Consider the following 24712-nt stretch of genomic DNA (forward strand, 5'->3'; position numbering starts at 1 on the left):
TTCACTGTTGAGTTGGATAAGGAAGGAAGGTTTCCATTCTTAGACGTTTTAGTACAACAACAGGCAGACAGTTGTCTCAGCCACTCTGTGTACTGTAAGCAGAGGCATACTGATTTTTACCTTAATGCACAAAGCTTCCATAATCCTGTTCAGAAGAGACCCATTTTGAACAAGTTGGTATACAGAGCAAAAACTGTTTCTGATGAGGACCACTTCAAGTACAAAATTAACCATCTGAAGTATGTGTTCCAAAAGAATGGCAATGGTGCACACAATATAAAGGCAGCAATCTCCAAGAAAAGGAAACATGAAAAAGCTGCACACTCACAGGATGACACACTGATTGTGGTTCTTCCTTTTTGTGTGCTACATCCAGCAAAACAAGAAGAGTCCTGGGTAGACGAGGTATAAGACTGATTTTTCGTCCTTCTAAGAAAATTAAGGAGATGATGTGCCCTGTTAAGGACAGTCTGGGCCTCAGGGTCCCTGGAATTTACAATATCCTGTGTGAGTGTGGATGCAATTACATAGGTCAGACCATTAGTACCATTTCCAACTGCTGTGCACAACAACAACGGCATATTAAAATTAGAGAACTGGAGAAACCAGCAATTGCGGAGCACAGCCTCATGAACAAACATAAAATACTGTTCAATGAAACTAAAAATTTGTCCCATGCCTCCACATACTGGGATTCTGCTATTAAGGAGGCTGTTGAAATAAGAATGAGCAAGAAGAACTTTAACCACGATAGTGGATTCTAATTTGAGCGGTGTATGGAAACAAGCGCTCAATGCAGAGAAGCAGCAGAGACATCCTTTGCAGGGTTTACACTCTCACGGAAGCAGTGGTGCCACCAGTTCAGAAATTGACACCATATGCGACAGCAGTACGTAATCACTGACAATCACAAGCCAACCAATCAGAAGCCGTTCACAGGCTATATAAGACCACCACAGCAGCAGTGAAGCCAGTGAAGTCGATGATGATGGAGGTTTTTGTCAAAAGCTTGAGATTTTATCCCGAATTGATGCAACAAGAAAACCAAGAATGTTTTACATATCAGTGCCATCATGAAAAACTTCGTTTTCAAGAAGATGACTCTGTTGACCAGCAAGCTGAGCTTGGAATTAGGGAAGAAACTGGTGAAGTGCTACATCTGGTGCATTGTGCATTGCAGTGTGTGAATCAGTGATGCAGACCATGAGGAAAATGGAGGAATAAACCTGGAAAGTTTCAAAATGTACTTCTGGAGGAGATAGAAAAGATAAAGTGACAGATGAGGTGACAAACGACAATGTACTAAGAACAATACAGGACAAGAAAACTATTCTGAATACTATTCTTCAGAGAAAGGCCAACTGGATCAGACATGTACTTAGCATGAGGGGCTCGTATACAACATCACTGAAAGGGAGATCAAAGGAACTGAAGGAGGGAAGAAGAAGAATTCAATATTTGGATGACATGAAAGATGGAAAGAGATACAGAAGACTGAAGGAAGAAGCTGAAGACAGGGAACATTGACATCAGAATTCTTCATCCGATGAACCAGACCTGCTTAGAGACAAAATACTACATAATAATAATAATAATAGCAATACACAGGACGATGCTGTAATGGTGACACAGATATTCTGTGTACAACAGTGAGGATGAGAACATGCTACTGTGGACACGTATTTCAGCAGGACACTTGACAGAGGGTGCTGGGGTGGCCAACAGCAGTGCACACTATGACTGGTAGCCTCTACTCATGCAGTGGAATTCCCAACAATCAGCCTTTACTTCCCATCCCATCTGGTAAGTCTCCCCTGACCTGGGGTTCCTGGTGTATTTACTAAACTCAACCTCTTTTCCTAAACCTCTCCTGTTCCTTTCCCTTCACCACTGTTCCTTCCCATCAAAACCTTCTGCCTTTTCCTAAACCTCTCATGTTCCTTTCCATTCACCTCTCTTCCTTCCCCTTCAAACCTTCTGCCAGAAGAAGGAGCCACTGGCTTCAGAAGCTTGCATAAGTAAAACCTTTCTTTATGTGTGTGTTCTCCTGCTACCACACAGTGAGTAGATTTTTTATCTGTCCAATTCCATTATCTATGATAATTATGGAAGTTAAATAAATGAATTAAAATTTGTACTATGGCCAGGACTAGAACCCAGGTCTCCTTGCTTACTAGGCAGTAAGCACCACAGCACTAATGTCAAAAATTGCTGCATGGACTACTCAAGTCCAATGCCCTCCCCAACACAAACTTCAATTCATATCTTCAACTTACTTTCCCCCTAAATCATCACTACTGCCAGGGCTCTCCAGCACTGGAAGATCTATAAGATCACCTGAGGTACAGGATTTCTCCATTATGTCCAATGCCAGAGAGCTGCAGCAATAGTGACGATTTAGGGGGAAAATAAGCTGAAGATATGAACTGAAGTTTGTGTTGGGGAGGGAACTGGACTTGAGTAGTCCATGCAGCAATGTTGATCATAGTGCTGTGGTGTAATAGTCAACAATCCTGCCTAGTAAGCAAGGACACATGGGTTCGAGTCCTGACAGTGGCATAAATTTTAATTCATTTCTTCATCTTCCATCATTATCCTAGATAAAGATTAGATTTAAATGTCTCGAGGAAAATTTAATTATAAGATAAATTCTATTCTATTGTCAAAAACTGGTTATTTTCATTGTCAAATATTACTTCAGTTTTACTTCATGACTTTCCATTAATCACTATAAACTAAGACTTTCTGACAGGAACTCATGAATACAGTTGCACAACTGAGACAATACTCCATATGCGTTCAATTTGTTAGAAGATGTTTGTCAGGAAAGGTGACAAAAGCATTCTGGAAATCTAAAAATATGGAATCAATTTGACATCACCTGTCAATAGCACCCATTACTTCATGAGAATAAAGAGCTAGTTGTGTCTCACACGAATAATATTTTCTGACTCTGTGCTGACTGTCAATAAATCATTTCTTTTATGGTGATTCATAATGTTCAAACACAGTGTGTTATAAAACTCTACTGCAAATTGACATTAGTGATATGGGTCTGTAATTCAGCAGATAAATCCGATTTTCTTTCTTGTGTATTGTTGTGGCTTGTGCAACTTTCCAGTCTTCAGGTTCAGAAATTTCGATGAGTGACCAATTGTACACTATTGCTAAGCATGAAGCTATTGTATCTGCATAATGTGAAGGAAGTTGGCTGGTATACGATCTGAATCAGAGGCTGATCTTTTTTAAATGATGTAAGCTGCTTCACTACAATGAGACCGAGCGAGGTAGCGCAGTGGTTAGACATTGGACTCTCATTCGGGAGGACGACGGTTCAGTCCCGCTTCCGGCCATCCTGATTTAGGTTTTCCGTGATTTCCCTAAATCGCTCCAGGCAAATGCCAGGATGGTTCCTTTGAAAGGGCACGGCCAACTTCCTTCCCTAATCAGATGAGACCGATGATCTCGCTGTCTGGTCTCCTTCCCCAAAACAACCCAACCAACCCCAACTACAATGAGCATATGCACATCTAAGTTACTCATGTTAGCAGTTGTTCTTGATTTGAATTCTGGAATATTTACTTCATCTTCTTTGGTGAAGTGTTTAGCAACTCTGCTTTAGTGCCACTGTCATCAGCGACACCACCATTTTGCCAATCTTGGGGATTTTATATTCTTTCAATTTTGTCATGCTTTTTTCGTTGCTTCAACAACAGTGTTTTGACCAATTTTGTGTACCATCACTTATTAATTTACGTGGTTTATATCTCTCAGTTGCTGTCAATACTATTTCTTTGAATTCAGAACACATCTGGTCTATGCTTACATTGTCAGATTGGAAGGAGTGGAGACTATCTCTTAGAAATCCGTCAAGCAAAATTCATCTGCATTTTTAAACAGATGTACTTTGCATTTATTTTTGCTGGTTTTGAGTGTTATGGTATTCATTTTTCCTAAAACAGCCTTGTGGTCACTAATCTATGTATCCTTCATGATGCTCCCTATTTGCTCAGGATTACTTGTTGCTAGGAGGTCAAGTTGTTTTAGCAATCATTATTTTATTCTTTGAGTGGGCACCTGAACTAACTGTACAAAATAATTTTTTTTGAGAAAGCATTCAGTACAGTTTTGGACATTTTATGGCTACTGCTGGGTTTAAACATTTATTTTTGCCATCGTACCAGAGGACAACAGTCAGTTATTGCAGCTCATTATGTTTGAGCTGAAAATAAGTTTTATGATTCTACCACAGACAGATGTTAGAAATACTGTACAGCAGTCTTGTGGATCACTTCTGGTACCATTAATATTTACGTGGGTGTTATATGTACTTTTTTCCAACTACTGGGTGCATCTTCAACTTTTGTAGTCCTGTCTTCCTCAGTTGCATGTAATATTACGGTATATTGATAATTTTTACTTATGGACCGTCTGACAGCAACTGAATAAAACACAATTTTAGTGCCAGATGCACTTCGCCTTTATTTTCTGCAAGGCATCATCAGTGGCAGGTTGCTTGGACAATTTCTTACATATTATGCTCCTGTTGCATTTTTGGTGTTGTTCTTCTTCTTATGAACGCCAATTTGTGGTTTTTCCCACATTCCACAGCATTGCATTAATGCAATGCATTGCATTAAAACAAGCGTTCAGTGCCACTGATGATACCTTGCAGAAAATAAAGGCGAAACGCGTGTGGCACTAAAATTGTGTTTTATTCAGTTGCTGTCAGACGGTCCATAAGTAAAAATTATCAATATACCGTAATAATAATGGGTGCAATTTTTCTTTGGGGTTGGTATATTACAGTTGAAATAGGAGCTAACTTAGCTGTAGCTTCCGTATAGAATCTAATAAGGTATCCATCAAGCCATTGGGCCTTGCTCATTTTTAATGATTTCAGCTGTTTCTCAACAACACTGACATTAATATGTATACCATCCATCTTTGCAGTGCTGTGAGAATTAAACTAAGACAGTACACCTGGATTCCCCCTTGTTAAATGAACATTTGAAAAAGGAGTTCAGCATTTAGATTTTGCTTTGCAACCCTCAATTTCAGTTCCTGTGTCAACTGCGACTGCCTGGATACTAACTTAAGTGCAGTAGACATCTTTACACCTGACAAGACTTTCTTTGGGTTTTGTGAGAGGTCTTCTGATAAGATTCTAGGATGGTAAAACCAAAAATGGAAAATCCAGGATGGAATAGCGACAATATTGTGAAAAGGATAGACTGCTACTCACCATATAGTGGAAATGTTGACTTGCAGACAGGTGTAACAAAAAGACCGCTAAACAAATAAGCTTTCAGCCAAAAAGCCTTCTCCTGAATAAGACAAAACACACACACACACACACACACACACACACACACACACACACACATGAATGTGTGTGTGTGTTTGTGTGTGTGTGTGTGTGTGTGTGTGTGTGTTTGTGTTGTCTAATTCAGAAGAAGGCTTTCTGGGCAAAAGCTTACTTTTTTAGCAGTCTTTTTATTGTGCTTGTCTATGACTCAACATTTACACTACATGTTGAGTAACAGTCTATTCTTTTCACAACATTGTCATTATTCCATTCTGGTATGGTAGTTACTGAAGGCTTCATGCTTTACCCTTTTGAGAGCCAAATGCCTTTCATTTAATATCTCTCTATGTATAGCTCATTCTTTTTTTCACTGTTATTGTGCAATAATTGCTGTTCCTTTAAAAGTTTATGAATAGGAAAGCTGCTACTCACCATATAGCAGACATGCTGAGTTGTAGACAGGCACAACAAAAAGACTGTCACAAATAAAGCTTTTGGCCATTGAGGCCTTCATCAACAATAGACAACAGACATGTGCGCGCGCACACACACACACACACACACACACACACACACACACACACACACACACAAGTGTGTGCGTGTGCCAACGCAATTCTCACACATGACTGCAGTCTCAGGCAACTGAAACCACAGTGTGAGCAGCTGCACCAGTGCCTGATGGGAGTGGCGTCTGGGTGGGGGTAAGGAGGAGACTGGGGTGGGGAGAAGGAGAGATAGCATGGTAGGGGTGGTGGACTGTGAAGTGTTGCAGGTTAGATGGAGGGGAGCGAAGAGGTGGGGAGGGGGAGGGGGGAAGTAGTGGAACAGGAGAAAAGTAATAAGACTGGGTGTGATGATGGAATGGCGGCTGTGTAGTGCTGGAATGGGGACAGGGAAGGGGCTGAATGGGTGAGGACAGTGACTAATGATGGTTGAGGCCACGAGGGTTACATGAATGTAGAATGTATTGCAGGGAAAGTTCCTATCTATTGTCGATGAAGGCCTTAATGGCCGAAAGGTTTATTTGTGACAGTCTTTTTGTTGTGCCTATCTGTGACACAGCATCTTCGCTATATGACGAGCAGCAACTTTCCAATTTTGTTTAATGAGACTGTATACATTGGAGGGATGCTCCCACCATAGACTGTTTTACTAGGTATGTAACTATCCAATGCTTGGACACTGGACAACTGTTTTTCTAAACTTCAGTCATGGTTCCTTCACATGCCTTTGGCCAGGGCTAAATGTTTTGAGTTCTACAATAATGATGGAAGCTGAAGAAATGAATTAAAGTTTGTGCTACAGGAAGGACTTGAACACACGTTTTCTTGCTTACTAGGCAGATATGCTAACCATTACACAACCACAGTACTACGGTCAACATTGCTGCATGAACAACCCAAGTCGAATGCCCTCCACAAAACAAACTTCAGTTCATATCTTTGCTTATTTCCCCCATACATTGTCACTATTTCCAGGGTTCTCAGGCATTGGAATAGCACCTGCGTGTTGGACTTAATGGGGGAGTCCTGTACTCATATTTTATCTTATAGATCTTATAATGAAATTTTTTCCCAAGACATTTCAGTCTCATCTTTATCAATGATATGCAGGGGTGCTATTCCATTGCTGGAGAGCCCTCACAATAGTGACAATGTAGGGGAAAAATAAGCTGAGGATGTGAACTGAAGTGTGTGTTGGGGAAGGCACTTGACTTGGATCATTCCTGCACCAATGTTGACTATAGTGCTGTGGTGCTGTAATAGCTAGCATTTCTGCTTAGTAAGCCAGAAGACCTAGGTTCAAGTCCTTCCTGTGGCACAAATTTTAAGTCATTTCTTCAGCTTGCATCATTATCATGGATAAAGATGAGACTTAAATGTCTCTGGGAAAAATTCTTGAGTCATGACATCACTGTCTCTTTATTTAGTTCACTGAACAAATAAATCTTCCTACTTGTTTCAGTTACTCATTGTAATTTAATAATCTTTTTTATGATACAACTGCCTCATGGTCACTGATACCAGTTTCAATGTGGACACCCTCGAAGAAGTCAGGTCCTTGTTTTCACTAGATCTAATATATCTCCTCTATGAATGGGCCTCTAAACTATCTGTTCTACATAGTTTTCAGAGAAAACAAACAATATTGTTTTGTAGGATGTTTCTTTTTCTCTGCCCACCACTTACAAAACCATAATTATCCTAACCAATTGTTAGCTAATTAAAATCTCTTCCACTGATAATAAGATGGTTGGGGAATATATAAACTAGCAAGTTAAGGCTTTCTTTTAAGGTTCTGGTGACATTTGGGTGGTCTGGTGGTTGATAAAATGATCTAGAGACACAATATGCCCAAACAATCTCACATGCATATCCACTTCTGTTTTTGTGACTCTGAGTTTCTTGTCTACTGTGTTCATAAAATGTTTCCATTTGTCATTAGCCTATCCTTTCAATACACATTTAGATTTTTCCTCAAAATAAGTGATTGTAAAAGCAACAAAGGAAGCTGTAAGGAACAAACTGTTATTCCTTCACATACTAAAATGTTAACTAGTGTGAGACCTGAAAAAGACTAAATCAGCCTTTAAAATATAGAGTCTGTTAAGAATGATTTCCTCCTAAGCAAACCTACTAATTGTACAAACTGCATTATAGATGTTTTTTCCTCCCATTCCCACATGCATATATATATATAACAGAATGTGCGATGTTACAGATAAAGGTAATGAGTGAAAATTCTTACCAATAACTTAGTTGTGTTGTCATTTTTTCTCTGAAAATACACAGAATGTCTGGCACCATTCAAAAAATTTCGATCAGCAACATTGGCTATGAGAGATGAACCTTCTTGATCTTCCCTAAATGTTAGGTGTCCATTACTTGACAATGAAACAAGCAAGTTGTAATTTCGCCTGAAATACACATCAAATTTTAAATATAAATATTTGGTAGCAGTGTGTCTTATGATATTTTACAGATTGGTTTAATCCCACAGCAACTTACTTATGCTCTGTCTGTAGCAGCAACAGTACAGTATTTGTTTTATGAGGGAAACTGCTAGAAAATGCTAGCTGAACTTTGACCTGTTCCACTGGACCATCTAGGATATATTTTCTTTTTATGGCTGATTCACCCTCAAACTCAGATCCTTTTTCTGCAAAATAGTAGAAAAATAGATAACCAGCATCTACATGCACAACAAACTTGGATTCTTTTAAAACCACTATATTCAGTAACAAACTACAAAAAAGGTAGAACATAATATAATACAGAAATGATCATATGGTAAAAGTTTGTTCTAAAAATAATTTTCAGAAATAGATTTTGAGCGATGCAAAAGCCATGCCTATATTGTACATATTGTTGACTATGTTTCTGTGGGATGTTTTCCCATGAAAAGATAAACTGAAATGGAATCAGTGGAGAAAGATAAAATTTTACTTTCTGCTTGGTATCTAAACTTATATGAGATTTTTTTGTGAAACAAAGAAATCAAGAGAGCAGCATGTGGATGACTTTTTTCTGGACAACATTTATAAATAAAGAGTACGCATTATAAAATGTGCAACACTTACCATCAGAACAAGATTCTCCATAGTATGAGGTATATTCACAATTACATGTGCTCTCTCCTTTACTGAAGTCCTCTATACAAATGCCTTGGTTTTTACATGGAACTTCATCACATTTCATTTTGCATCCAATTTTTATGCCTGAAGGACACAGTAAACATACAATAAGAATGACTGAATCAGTTAAGTGCAACAAATCCTGTACAATCAGATGGTATTTTCATTGTTCATTGTTCATTACCACCTAAAGATATATAAGCATGCAGAGAAATTTACAGCGTCATGTTCACTATCTTAGTGCAAGTCCACACTGAATACTTCCTGGCAACCAACATTCAAAGAATATAATATCCACAAAAACTTTAAGCATTAGTAAGAATATAATAGAGGGAAACATTGCACGTGGGAAAAATATATCTAAAAATAAAGATGCTGTTACTTACCAAACGAAAGCGTTGGTATGTTAATAGGAGACAATAAAAAACACACAAACAAACACACAAATTTCAAGCTTTCGCAACCCAAGGTTGCTTCGTCAGGAAAGAGGGAAGGAGAGGGAAAGACGAAAGGATGTGGGTTTTAAGGGAGAGGGTAAGGAGTTATTCCAATCCCGGTAGGGGAAAGACTTACCTTAGGGGCAAAAAGGGACAGGTATACACTCACACACACACACACACACACACACACACACACACACATCCAACCACACATATACAGACACAAGCAGACATTGTAAAGGCAAAGAGTTTAGGCAGAGATGTTAGTCGAGGCAGAAGTACAGAAGCAAAGATGTTGTTGAGTGACAAGTGATGTACGATGGGTGGCAACTTGTAATTAGCGGAGGTTAGGCCAGGTGGGTAACGGGAAGAGAGGATATATTGAAGGGCAAGTTCCCATCTCCGGAGTTCTGATAGGATGGTGTCAGTGCGAAGTATCCAGATAACCTGGACAGTGTAACACTGTGCCAATATGTGCTGGCCGTGCACCAAGGCATGTTTAGCCACAGGGTGATCCTCATTACCAACAAACACTGTCTGCCTGTGTCTGTTCATGGAACCAGAGAAGTTGACGTTGGAGAGGAAATTCTGGAGTTCTTCTTCACTGTGAGTCCAGATCATGATGTCATCAATAAGTCTGTACCAAACTTTGGGTTGGCAGACTTGGGTAACCAAGAAGGCTTCCTCCAAGTGACCTATAAATAGGTTAGCGTATGAGGGGGCCATCCTGGTACCCATGGCTGTTCCCTTCAATTGTTGGTATGTCTGGCCTTCAAAAGTGAAGAAGTTGTGGGTTAGGATGAAGCTGGCTAAGGTAATGAGGAAAGAGGTTTTAGGTTAGCAGGTGATCGGCGTGAAAGGAAGTGCTCCATCGCAGTGAGGCCCTGGACATGTGGGATATTTGTGTATAAGGAAGTGGCATCAATGCACGCCAACCTATTTATGGATCACTTAGAGGAAGCCTTCTTGGTTACCCAAGCCGGCCAACCCAAAGTTTGGTACAGATTTATTGATGACATCTTCATGATCTGGACTCACACTGAAGAAGAACTCCAGAATTTCCTCTCCAACATCAACTCCTTTGGTTCCATCAGATTCAACTGGTCCCATTCCAAATCCCATGCCACTTTCCTTGACATTGACCTCCATCTGTCCAATGGCCAGCTTCACACGTCCGTCCACATCAAACCCACCAACAAGCAACAGTACCTCCATTTTGACAGCTGCCACCCATTCCGTATCAAACGGTCGCTTCCCTACAGCTTAGGTCTTCGTGGCAAACGAATCTGCTCCAGTCCTGAATCCCTGAACCATTACACCAACAACCTGAAAACAGCTTTCGCATCCCGCAACTACCCTCCCGACCTGGTACAGAAGCAAATAGCTAGAGCCACTTCCTCATCCCCTCAAACCCAGAACCTCCCAAAGAAGAACCCCCAAAGTGCCCCACTTGTGACAGGATACTTTCCGGGACTGGATCAGACTCTGAATGTGGCTCTCCAGCAGGGATACGACTTCCTTAAATCCTGCCCTGAAATGAGATCCATCCTTCATGAAATCCTCCCCACTCCACCAAGAATGTCTTTCCGCCGTCCACCTAACCTTCGTAACCTCTTGGTTCATCCCTATGAAATCCCCAAACCTCCTTCCCTACCCTCTGGCTCCTACCCTTGTAACCGCCCCTGGTGTAAGACCTGTCCCATGCACCCTCCCACCACCACCTACTCCAGTCCTGTAACCCGGAAGTTGTACACGATCAAAGGCAGAGCCACGTGTGAAAGTACCCATGTGATTTACCAACTGACATGCCTACACTGTGAAGTGTTCTATGTGGGAATGACCAGCAACAAACTGTCCATTCGCATGAACGGACACAGGCAGACAGTGTTTGTTGGTAATGAGGATCACCCTGTGGCTAAACATGCCTTGGTGCACGGCCAGCACATCTTGGCACAGTGTTACACCGCCCGGGTTATCTGGATACTTCCCACTGACACCAACCTATCAGAACTCCGGAGATGGGAACTTGCCCTTCAATATATCCTCTCTTCCCATTACCCACCTGGCCAAAACCTCCATTAATTTCAAGTTGCCACCCCTCGTACATCACTTGTCACTCAACAACGTCTTTGCCTCTGTACTTCCGCCTCGACTGACATCTCTGCCTAAACTCTTTGCCTTTACAATGTCTGCTAGTGTCTGTATATGTGTGGTTGGATGTGTGTGTGTGTGTGTGTGTGTGTGTGTGTGTGTGTGTGTGTGTGTGTGTGTGTGCGCGCGCGCGCGCGCGAGTGTATACCTGTCCCTTTTTCCCCCTAAGGTAAGTCTTTCCCCTCCTGGGATTGGAATGACTCCTTACCCTCTCCCTTAAAACCCACATCCTTTCGTCTTTCCCTCTCCTTCCCTCTTTCCTGACAAAGCAACCTTGGGTTGTGAAAGCTTGAAATTTGTGTGTTTGTTTGTGTGTTTTTTATTGTCTCCTATCAACATACCAATGCTTTCGTTTGGTAAGTAACAGCATCTTTATTTTTAGGTATATTAAGCATTAGTAAACAACACAAAACACCATAAGCATACAGAAACAAATGGTTCAATTACAGTCAAAGCAAAACACATTAAGGCATCATCAAACAATGGAAACTTGAGGTTGGAATATCAGCAAACTTGGACCGAGCTGCCTTTTCTGAAGAAGGCTTGAGCCAGAAGCTAAATGTGTAACAGTCCCTTCATTATGCTTGTCTGCAACTCAACATATCAGCTTTATGGTGAGTAGCAATTTATTCTTTCCTTTACTGTTAACATAAGGATTCAAAATTAATGAGAGAAACAAGAGAGAAGTATTTCCATTAAGTTACAGTCTTCCTGAGAACTAGCAGGAACACATATTGAACTTTGGATCTGAATTTAGTGGAGAATAGCAGGAAAATAATAATAATAATAATAATAATATGCAATGATGTTTGTTTTGAAAAATTCTGACTTCAGTTTTAAATCTAATCTAAATTGTTTAGTTCACAAATCCTATTTATCATGAATAACATTTTCCAGAGTACAGCATTTTCTGATCCCTCAGTAAACCTTCAGTATTATCGTAAACATGATATCAAATATAAAGACACCCCAGCTTTAATTCAGGACACTGTTTGGTAGCTATCCCTTTCTGCAAATTAGCTCATGAAAAAGAGACATTCTTACACATTCCATTCCTGGCTGCGAGTATTTGTACTGAAAACATTGCAATGGCAGTCATTTATATCTCAAGCCACATTCTGCAATGAAAGGTAAAAAGAACACATCTTAAAAGTTTTTTGGGACTATGACACATGGAAGATACACTTTTGGGCAATCAGTCACAAAGGCAACTACTTTTTTATGCAGACTGCACAGTTTACGAGTGATCAACAGCAAGTTTATCAGTGGTATCCAGAATATTCTGGTGACTGACATGTTGTAAGTATGAACTCTAAAGTTGATTCCAAGCATCTTGTGAAATATCTTATATGGTGTTACACTGCTAGCTACACTTTGAGTTCAACCCTCAACAGGCTCTTTGACACACTTTTCTTTGCTGCCAGTGTTCACTGAAATGAACATTGACTAACAGATGAGATGCCTGCTGTGGTGTTAGTAAAGTAAATATTAAACACAAAGCCTTAATGAAACTAGAACCTCTAGCTTAATTTGCTAGGATTTCAGACACCATTATGTTAATAATCTGTGCTTAATTATGCTGCTGGGGAAAAGAAACTAGAGCTCTTCTTATATCTCATTCCATGTTTGAAAACAGCAACTTGCTTGGCTGCTTCAAATGTGTGTGTCAACACTGCATGTAGTTCTTCTTAGCTATCCTAAATAAAGCCAATGTAATGTTGATCTCACTTTTAATATTTCACATTCCCTGTTCCATTTCTGTATGAACCTTCTCTTTAACTATTTCGCATTCATCATTTTAATTTTTCAACTTCTTTGTTTCTTGTTTCCTTACACTTTTATTACACTTTACTTTAATGAAATATTTAGATACTGTGTAAGAGCAGGGAAGTAATAGAAATGGAGATGATGTGAAGTGAAGCTAGAGCTACATGTGCAAACTAAATTCCCAAGTATTATAGGAACCAGAATGAAAAATGCTCTTTTCACAGCATTTCTTCTGAGTTCTAATGAAATACCAGTGTAACATATTTGGTTCCTAAGTTGTCATTTGCCTGTCTCCTGTTTATATTTACATTCAATCTAGTACTGAAAGTCTGACATATTTTTCTTTCCTTTGATACAGAGTTTTTGAATTGAATGTTGCTGCTTTCCATGTTTTCTTTTCCTACCTCAAGAATTCACAGAGTTTGAACTAGATGTCAAATGATTAAAGTTCACTGCAGCTTTTTCCTGGAACAATTATCAAATGAGAATTGCTCACAATTTTGTACTTTTACTTCTATCTCACATGTTTACACAGTCGAGTCTATTAAATCACAGTGATAACTGATTGTCACTCTGGAGATTGGTGGTTAAAATACCTTTGGTGGAATAAATTTTTGTTGGTATATCTTGGTAAGCAATGGAAGGGGAAGTGAACTATATGAAAGCTGATTACAGATTTTATGCCAGTGTTCTGCATTCAATTACAAACGTAGTCACAGTTAATTATATAGGCTACTGTGATCACTTAGAATGTTTTGACCAGGCATCTTATAGGGTACTGGTTGACTTCAACCTGATGAACAACTCCTACTCGAAATGTCATGAATTCTGCAGTAAATGGTGCCAAACATCTACTTTTCTCATAGTCAAGGACAAAATGGTTTGTGAGTTGTGAGACGGTTTTAAAAACATCCAAAATGTGTCTGATAATACTGTTATCTAGTAAATCTGAGGGCCAGAACATCAACTGGACTTATCATGATTATTGAATCAGTGTTCCATGGTGTGGCTTTATGCCATGGATAATGGTACTAGTGGAAAGAGAAAATCAGACAAGAAGGAAAACAATAAGTCAGCAATAACACTGAGACAGCAGAGAACTTAGGTGCTGTGCTCTGTAACAATCACTGCTAGATCATCTGAGTGTCTCCATAGCATAACACTGCCACCTCTATCCTAAGTATGTTTCAGTCCAGTCATCAAGATGACAGGTGTTACAAAGCCAGTGCACTGTGACAAAGCTACTGATAGAATATAATAGGAAATATGATGAATCTGACCAGGAATCTATTTCCATAATTTCATTAGCTAATCACAGAGTACTTTTGTCCATCTCAGTTGTAACTGTGAATGTCACTAGATTAACAAAGGGAGACATTCAGGCTGCCTAATGTCAATGAGTGGCTGATGATTTCATTATCCAGTTTTTTGTTTCACTGTTACATGTTTTCACTATGTTATAGAGTCTTTAGTTCATATTTGACACTTTGACACCATTTACACATATACGTATGGTATTTTCACTATAACACAGGGGGAAGACACAAAGCAATTTACAGCAACAGCACACATCTAAAATTCAGTAAGGCATGTACAAGACATCATCCCATTACCAAATGTTGTACAAAGTTAAAGAAACATCCCTATACCTGAAGACAGTAAGTGGCTATATTTCTGAAATGCACATAACACATAATACTGATGGAAGAGGGGGCAAAATATTCAGAATGGAAGTGCAATGAATTCAAATAAGAGTGTAATGACACAATCGTAAAAGAAAAAATATGAAATTATAAGCTTATCCATTTGTGACTTGTCTGTGACAATTATTGATTATAGTAATTAAAATTTACATCTATCTCAATATTCTTTGTTACAGGATATCAGGTTTGGAAGACACATCTTCTAAATAAATGGCCGATAAAAAAGCTGTGCAGAGAGAGCTTTTATTTTTTTGAAATTTGAACTATTTTGACACTTTCTGTCTCTGTTAGTGAATGATCTTATTACTAACTAGAAGTGAATCTTTTTTTCATGAAATAATAGTTCATTCATAACGTCCATGATAACTAATAGTTGTGAAACAATGATGACACAGTTGCTATAATCTTGGATAAAATGTTCTTGGTTTTATTGCTACAATAGTATGAATGAAAACTCAAGCTTTTTACAGCTTCCTCTTGCATCAGTGTCAAACATTGACTGTCATAACAGATTCTTTGGAGGTCACCTGTATTGAAGTTAAGGAGCTTGAAGATGCAAAAAGAGATTGTGCAATGACTGTGATGGAGGAATGCTAGTAGTGCCATTGATACAACTGGGAAGTAAATACTTCAGCACATTTTTCTCTAGCCCTTGGCATCAAGGGTCACACTAGTCTAGGGGTAGCATCTCTGACTAGATCAAAACAAACTGGATTGTGGGTTCTATCTGAGTGGTTGAAGAATTCTGGAATAAAGAGACACCCTCACCCTGTCAATGGCCTCGTCAAAGTGGATGGAGGTGAGACAAAGGTTGATAGCAGGCTCATGTCATTGGGGTGGGAATCTGTCCCTAAAAGGCAGAAGAATCAGCAGTGATCAACAGTATGTAGATTCAGGATGTGATGGATACTACTGCATTAAAGACATTTCAATTGCATCCACAGGATATGTGGACTGTAATTAAAAATAAAGCGACATGAGAATCCCTCCAGAATCTAAACTAGTTTCCCATTTGGATCTTTGGGAAGAATAATGTTAACACAAAATTTCTGAGAATGCACATATGGAAGTGAGTCTCATGAACTGTGGGATAAATGTAAAAAATGAAAAATCAAAAGCATTTGAGCTGTGATTCTATAAAAAAGATGTTTATGTTAGGTGAACTTATAAGACACAAAATGAGGAGGTTCTCCACAGAATCAGTGAGGAGAAGAACATGCAGAAATCATTGATAAGGAGAAGGGGTAGGATGCCAAAAAGATGTGGCTTGACACAAAGGAATGATTTTCATGATGCTTGGGGGAACTGTGGAGGATGAAAACAGGAGGAGGTGACAGGGATTGGAAGATATCCAATAAATAATTGGGAATGTTTGGTGCTGGCACTACTCTGAGATGAAGAGATTGGAACAGAAAAAGTAGTTAAATTGATCCACATCAATCCAGTTAGAACATTGAAAGGAAGGAAAAATGAGAAAACAAGTGTGTTTATCTACTGTCACAACTACAGTTGTTGCACATTTATATACTTATTTAATGGGGTTTCGTGCAGTAAACTGTGGACAGTAAAACCTGGACCAATCCTAAAATGATACAAACATTTCTTGCACGATTTCAACTAGAAATAATATTACAGAATATTGTATAATTGAGGACATTTTACAAATGTAATATAAAAGGGTAGTGCAATTTTGTTTTTCTAGATACTTCCTTACAGGACAGGAGCAATGCTCAACCAAGAACTCTTTTACAACTGATTTGATATTAGCCTTGTTCATTATCATATAGGAAAAGATTTTTGTCTCATCCAAAACAACTTTATGCTTATTGATGAAGCAATGACCAATTTTATTATCGAGAATTGTCGAAACGCATATTAAATCCAACTCTCCATTGTCCATCAACCACACAGTTCAATGATCATGTGAATAATTAAGAGAAAGAGAGAGGAGGAAAGTTGCCATTTTGGAGGTTTTACTAAAAGAGGTGTTACGCCTGATAAAAAAAAAAAAAAAAAAGGTCTTGGTTTTAGGGATCTTGGAATTTCTAACATTTATTTTGTTTGAGCACAGTCATAGATATGTCAGTCAGTGAGAGACATAGCAAGTTGTAATTACTCCATTTTTCATGACTTTGTCTCCTGATAACAACGCTTTTTTTTTTTTTGCTCATTTTTCCAATTTTGTACATTTCCTAAATATTATGCTTGTCAAATGTGCTCACATATTTCACAAACTTTTCTCCACTTTTATTATTCAAGGTAATATTTTCAATATGCCAACACCAATACTGCATTTAGTTTTACTGAAAAATCCATTAATCGAAATATAAGACTAACTGGAAATAGTACTGTAATTCTTCATGAGAAATTTCTAGCGTACTACTCCACCTATTTAGATAAATTAACATACACTATTAATATAACAGAGAGAAACATTCCACATGGGAAAAATATATCTAAAAACAAAGATGATGTGACTTACCAAACGAAAGTGCTGGCATGTCGATAGACACACAAACAATTACAAACATACACACAAAATTCAAGCTTTTGCAACCAACGGTTGCTTTGTCAGGAAAGAGGGAAGGAGAGGGAAAGACGAAAGGATGTGGGTTTTAAGGGAGAGTTTAAGGAGTCATTCCAATCCCGGGAGCGGAAAGACTTACCTTAGGGGGAAAAAAGGACAGGTATACACTTGCGCACACGCACACACATATCCATCCGCACATACACAGACACAAGCAGAAGTGTGTGTGTGCGAGTGTATACCTGTCCTTTTTCCCCCTAAGGTAAGTCTTTCCACTCCCGGGATTGGAATGACTCCTTACACTCTCCTTTAAAACCCACATCCTTTCGTCTTTCCCTCTCCTTCCCTCTTTCCTGATGAAGCAACTGTTGGTTGCGTAAGCTTGAATTTTGTGTGTATGTTTGTATTTGTTTGTGTGTCTATCGACATGCAAGCGCTTTCGTTTGGTAAGTCACAACATACACTATTGGAAAGACATGCATTCAAAATTTTCAGTAACATACTCCAATTTTCATAAAACTAATTAACTTATGAGATAATTAATGTTGAAGTCCCAAACCATCGTTATTTTCAATTGCAGACTTCACCTCTGTGCTTGTTAGATTCTGACCTTTTGCTATTATACTTTTGTTAGCCTAATTATCATGTGTAATGTGACACACTCAGTGATTGATTAAACCAAGATATCTGCATATTTTACCACATTTTTCAATATCGTACTTGCACTCATAAATAGGGTATTCCATAAACTTTTATAATTTTCTAACCCATAACATATTTAATAAGCTACATTACTGCCTTAGCATATGGTATTTTAGAGTAGAAAAATCTAACCAAGCAGGTTTTCAAATGATTATGTAGTTTCCAAAATAAAAATAAGCCCACAAACCAGTTTTTAAATAGTTGGATGCTACCCAAATATCACAATCATTGCTCAGATGTGAACAAGCAACACCTGTGACAAGAGAACCATTATAATGCCAATATCTTTTTACAGCAAATGTGCATGAAAGTCTGCAGTTGGGAAGTAAGTGCGTAACATCTGTGTGTAACTTTATCGCAAAAGTCTGTCATCGGAATTAACTTGAGCAAAATCTATATAGAATATAGTCTGCAATGGCAACATTGGCATAACGTCTATGTGACAGTTCCACAAAAATATGCATCAGAAGAACTACCATTTAACATCTGCATTTGTAAAGTGATTAATTTACCAGGTGATCCTTTCATTGATGTGACCTTATTGAAAACATTACCATGTGCACCTTTCTTTTCATCATGCTACCACTGCGTCAAGCTGTTATTGAGTTAACTGATTATTGTGTCAGTTCACTGATGTGATTCCTACCTGTGCAAGATGTGTGAATGTGAAATTGTATCTTGCCACTGCACTGTTTACAGTGCTAATAAATGTGGAAAGAGCTAGTTAACTGTGAAAGCTGAGTAGTGTAGATCACTTGCACAATCCCTGAAAAACAGTTTTCAGCTATTTCACCAAGACATCAAACTATGAGGTACTGAGGATTGGACATGAAATGCAGGTAGGAGACTGTTCCAAGTGGCAGGAAACTGTACACAACACCACAGAAATATTAAAGAAAAAAATTGGACAAATCAGTTGTTACCTGAAACTGCTTCACAAACAAGCACAGAATCAAGTTTAATGAGACAAAAATCTTACTTCATGCATTGACCTAATGGGTTTTTGTTATCAAGAAAGATACTGAGATCAGAATTTACAACAATAGCTTTAACTGAGAGAGTTGATATATCATTAGCAGCATACTGAAGCAGTTATTTACTGCTGGTAAGATAAAGAGTAACCAGTGATAAGCTTACTTTCCAGTGTAATTAGTGGCATTACAAGTAAACCTTTATTGCAGACATCGACATTATTTGTGGCGGAATAAGCAAATACCTTGACTATTTTATCACATCACCATGACATAAGTAGACTGATTATGAAATATGTGTGAGGGTTTACCAGAGTATCTCTTATGACAGTCAGTTTTTAACAATGACGACAAAGGAAGCAGTTCAAAACTTAAGTATTCATTCAAGCCTGATGACGTTAGAAAACAGAAAATTTCGTAAAAAGGTTGTAACAAAAAGACATTTTATTTATTACACATGATTTCTGTAACATTTCTTTTTCTCTTTCATCAATCTATTTTGATGACACTGTCTGTTTAACTTTATATACAATGTTGTCACTCTCAGTTCACCTAAATTTTTATCAGAGTCATTTTCTCAAGAAACATGCTTTCTGTTAGTCGGTTTGAGACAGTTATTCTTTGATGAACAGAAAAGAAGTATGCTTGAAATCTCCAGTTTATCAATCAGTACACAGGTTCAGTCACCACATAAATATTAAAGAAGCTGAGATGAATTCCAGTCCATCGTCTGACTTAAAGTATGCATGTTTAGCTCTCTCACATTTAACATGGCAATAAAAAATAAGTCACTTCTCTTCTTCTGTAGTTTTCTTAATTTTATATACCAAACAACAATTGAAGATAATCATTGTGGGATACAGCACTTTATTCTTTGGCTACATCCCTCAGTGATGACATACCTTTTCCAACATAGGTAGGAAGCTATGATAGGCCTAGCTTGTGTCTGAAATGTGAAAGGTATGATGAGTATGTTTTCTTTGTGAATCATACATGTGAAATCTGATTAGAATTCACCAAGTGATAAAAACTGCTCAAAAAAAGTCAAACCTGAATAGGGCAACACATCAGACAAATTGTTAATACATGTAATTATTTTGGGTCTGACATGGCTCAATGTCATTAGAATTTTACATTATTAGGGCAGATTCATACAATCACTCGGTGCATTTTAAAGCTACTGAACATTATAGGCCAATATATAATGATGTGCTGTATAAAAACATAACATTTTTATACAGTGTTTCTAATATGCATTAATGATTTCCCAATCACATTGTCACAAGATGCAAGTTGTATCTCACGCTGTAGGTGATTTTACTGATAGAAATCAAGTTATAAACGAAATTATAATACCTTAAACAGTGATATAATATCATTGCTATTTATTTACATTGGTATGTTAACATGTGGATAGTTTGTCTATAATTGTTAAACTTGGGTCATAGACTTATTACAGTTATGTTCATGTAATGTGATTGAATATTCACTTCAATGAGGCAAATATGATTTCAATATACTGTCTTACAAAAGGTAATAGAAGTGATGCTGCACATAATATTTGTGCAAATCAAGTGGAAAAAATTAATAAGGAAAACTTATACATGTCATATATGACAGGAATGATTTTGCAGAGCCCAAAGTTTCTTCTTCACAAGAAAGGCAATTAACAAAGGAAAATAGTGATACAGTTGCAAAATAGTTCACATCATTAAGCTGATACAGAAAAATTTTTTAACTGTATATTTATGAATTCACATAGGCTATGTTTATTTATTCTTTTGAAATATATCAGATAGAAACTTCATATACATGTAGTGACTGAAAAACAGATATTTGGCTCAAAGTTGCAGTCCCATGCCCCCTCTTCCTGTTTCAGCACATAGTGACACACTGTTTTATAAGGCAGATACAGCACGACACATAACAATGTTTATTTTTTTTACCTTTATTTCCAAATTTAAACATGCCATTATATGACTTAAAGCCAATGTACTTGAGTGCTTCAGGACCTGCCATCTCAACAAAGTTGTTGTAAGCTGAGAGAAATATCACAGCTGTGTCATTAAAGATTGTTATTGCTGGTAAATAATTTGTTAAATGTGAATAATACACTACAATATTGATATCATGAATACATACATGTATAAATAATAATATGCAAACATAAATTATAGTACACAAACCTCATACTGAAAAAGCTGTTGTGGGGAATTGAAGAAGTCAGGAGTATTTACTGATTACGTCTTTCTGTGTAACTGATACAGAATGCATCTAATATTACAGTGAAATGAAGATAACTAGTCAAGTACTTAAATCATATTGAAATCATGCAAGAGTTTCAGGATTTCAGTCTACAGAATCCCTATTATGCACATCACAGGCAAAGTTAATTAACAAATAATTAGGCTGGAATATTTTTATGATGACATAATTATGACAAGGAGTTCTATTATCTCCTTCCCAGCACAGATTATAGAAAAAGTGCTATACCAAACTGTTCCCATGTTACCATAGCTCCTGTGGACCACAGTTAAATTAAATAGTTATGTGATAGAAGTACTGCAGAAGTAGTTCAGTTGTCATTAGTAATAAACACAGCATATTTACAGTTAGAATACACAAAACACTAAACTAAGTTATTAAAGAAAGTTATTCTAAACAAAGTTATTCTAATGAAGAAACGGGTGTTAGAATTCTACTGGTACAGCCATAATTTATTCTTTTTGGTTTGTGAGCAGCACAACTTAATAGACAAGAATCAGTTCTTTCTGAGAACATACTTTTAAATACAATAGTTCATTTAAATGATTACTAGCTAAATTAACTTACATGCTAACAGTGCCTTCACTTAACACTGTCAGTAAGTCAAAGTACTAGTTTTCATAAAGTCATCAACAAATATTTCTAAGTATGGTGCTTGTTGTACATACCATTTTCAACAGGGTCTTTTCCAAGACTAAAATCAACAGTCTTGTTATCAACAGAGAATCCACGTATACAACCAACATATCCAGACAAAGAAATGGCTGCTGGATTTGATTTCAGGTCTATTGGTTTATAACCACCAAGATTAATTTGAAAATACTCAGTAGGAGGAGCAGGAGGTCGTTGTGGTGACAAGATTTCTGTGTCAAGAAAAAGGAGAAAAAAACAGTAAATTAAAAAACATTCAAATCAGCCTGCTTGCAGAAAATTTAATTCCAACTATTATTTGAATGAAAATTGAAGAGCTTAAAAAAATAGTTTCTAACAACAAAAATAATCAATTGTTGATGATATAATGCAAATGGATAGATAAAAAATTTACTCACCAAAAGGAGGCAGGAGAACACAGACACAAAAACGTTTAATTTTTATATGCTTTTGGAGCCAGTGGTTCCTTCTGGTAGAAGTTGAAGTGGAAGTAAGAGTGGTGAAGGAAAAGGACTGAAGAGGTTTAGGAAAACAAGTACAGTTCAGAAAAGTCAACCCAAATCCCACATCAGGTGAGACTTAGCGGACTGGATGAGATGGAAAAACTGAACCAGATGACATTTGAAAACCTGAGAGCTTAAAGGCGGAAGACAGGGTAATATGCAAGACAGAGATTACTACTACAATATTGTGCATGAGTTAATAAGAGTGAAAAGCTAAGAGCATTGTATGTAACCGAGGTGGGAGGGGGAAAAATAAACAGGTCAGGAAATGACAGATGTAGAAAACTAAAATGGACTTAAGGAAGGAATAGTTACTGTGAAGAAGTGCCGAGACAGAAAGAATTAATTTAAATTAAGGCCAGGAGGGTGGTGAGAACCAAGACAATGTTGTAGTGTTAGTTCACAAATGCAGAGTTATAAGAAACTGGTGTTTGGCTGAAGACTCCAGATGGTGCATGTGGTGAAACAGGTACCAAGGCCATCAGTGTCCTGTTGCAGAGCACTGTCTACAAGAGGATATTGTGTGTTGCTGGTATATGCCATCAACCTATGCCCATTCCTCCTAAATTAGAACTGGGTGGTAGTAATGCCGATGTAGAAGTCTGAACAGTGTTTACGCAACAGATGGTATATGATATGTGTCGTTTCACAGGTGGCTCTCTCTTTCATAGTATTATGTTCTGCCAGTTATGGGGCTGGAATACATGGTGGTAGGAGGGTCCATAGGGCAAGTCTTGCAGCCAAGACAGTCACAGGAGTAGGAGCTATAAGGTAGGGAGATGGGTGCAGGAGGAGCATAGGGTCTGACAATGATATTGTGGAGATTTAAAGTATGACAAAAAACTATTCTAGTTGTGGTGGGCAAAATCTCAGACAGAAAGGATCTCATTCCAGAGCATGATTTTCAGAAGTCATGGCCTTGTCGAAGTAGCTTATTAATATGTTCAAGACCAGGATAATGTTGGATGACAAGTGGTGCACTATAAAGTTGTTTTTTTTTTTTTTTTAGATGGATCAGGTGTACCAGGAATGTATGTGATGGCCTAGGAAATCTGCTTTTGAACTAGGTTGGTGGTAATTACATCCTGAAGGCTGTGGTGAGAATAGCGGTGTATTGCTGTAAAGAATCTGCATCCAAAAAAATATGTTTGCCTCAAATGCCAAGACTGTATGGGAGGGAACATTTGACATGGAAAGGATGGCAACTGCCAAAATGTAAGTACTGTTGTTTGCTAGTAGGTTTAATGTGGATGGAAGTATGTAGCTGGCCTTCAGTGGGATGAAATCAACATTAAGGATAGTGACATAGGATTCAGAATAGGACAACGTGAAATTTAATTGGAGAAGGTATTTAGAGATTCCAGTGATTTTAACAAGTCAGCCTCACCACGAGTGAGTTTGTAGCAGAGAAGAATTTATAGTGTTTGATCACAGCACCAGTTTTATCTGGCTACTAAACAACCTTCACATGGTACTTCTAAAATTGCTGTTGTATGTGTTTTCTTTCTTAGTTTGATTTTTAAAGATTTTGTTGTGTTTATACATTTGTTTGACTATCCTATCTATTTTAATATGCTATTACCACTCCATTTCTGCTAAGTGAATATGGCAACCAATAAAATTAAATTTCTTTAAACTTTTCACTCAAAATACTTACTTAGTGTTTCTCTGAATTAACTTTATATTTATAAAATGTAAACTTTCATGGCCAGAAATGTCGCACTTATTCAAATGTAATTATAAACATTGTTATAGGCTGAAGTCCAGCAACTGTGCGTTAACTTAATTACAGAATGTACATACAGCCACCTCGGCTGCATATACATGTAATTAACTTATACAGTTTTGGTAAACATTTTTGGAATACGGTGATCAATAGATTATTATATTTTGACTAAAGTTCAGTCTTGATCACACCATTTATGTTTCAATGATATAGGTAACCAGTTTCAGTTATTTTTACATAACCATCATCAGACCCATGGCTCCCTTAGGATGGTAGGCGGAGCTCTCCTCAGCTGCTACGAAGTTAGTCAAAATATAATTAACTTATTCCAATATTCTGGGCTGTTATGCCACTGTCAGAT

At 37.7% G+C, this 24712-nt stretch overlaps 1 protein-coding gene across 6 annotated transcripts in view; it reads right to left on the minus strand.

The window, feature by feature from the left end:
- Positions 1 to 24712, minus strand: part of LOC126474141 (axotactin) — a 557260-nt gene that overhangs the window by 148523 nt on the left and 384025 nt on the right. For all 6 annotated transcript variants that reach the window (XR_007586577.1, XR_007586576.1, XM_050101588.1 and 3 more), the window contains 4 exons: positions 22140 to 22334; positions 8892 to 9029; positions 8320 to 8470; positions 8060 to 8228 (listed from right to left, as the gene is read on the minus strand). Coding sequence is in view for 4 of the 6 variants with exons in the window: in XM_050101588.1 (XP_049957545.1) it covers positions 8060 to 8228; positions 8320 to 8470; positions 8892 to 9029; positions 22140 to 22334 (653 nt within the window). In the remaining 2 variants the exon portion in view is untranslated. The remainder of the gene's footprint in view (positions 1 to 8059; positions 8229 to 8319; positions 8471 to 8891; positions 9030 to 22139; positions 22335 to 24712) is intronic.

This window comes from Schistocerca serialis, chromosome 4 (assembly GCF_023864345.2).
Source record: "Schistocerca serialis cubense isolate TAMUIC-IGC-003099 chromosome 4, iqSchSeri2.2, whole genome shotgun sequence".
NCBI lineage: Eukaryota > Metazoa > Arthropoda > Insecta > Orthoptera > Acrididae > Schistocerca > Schistocerca serialis.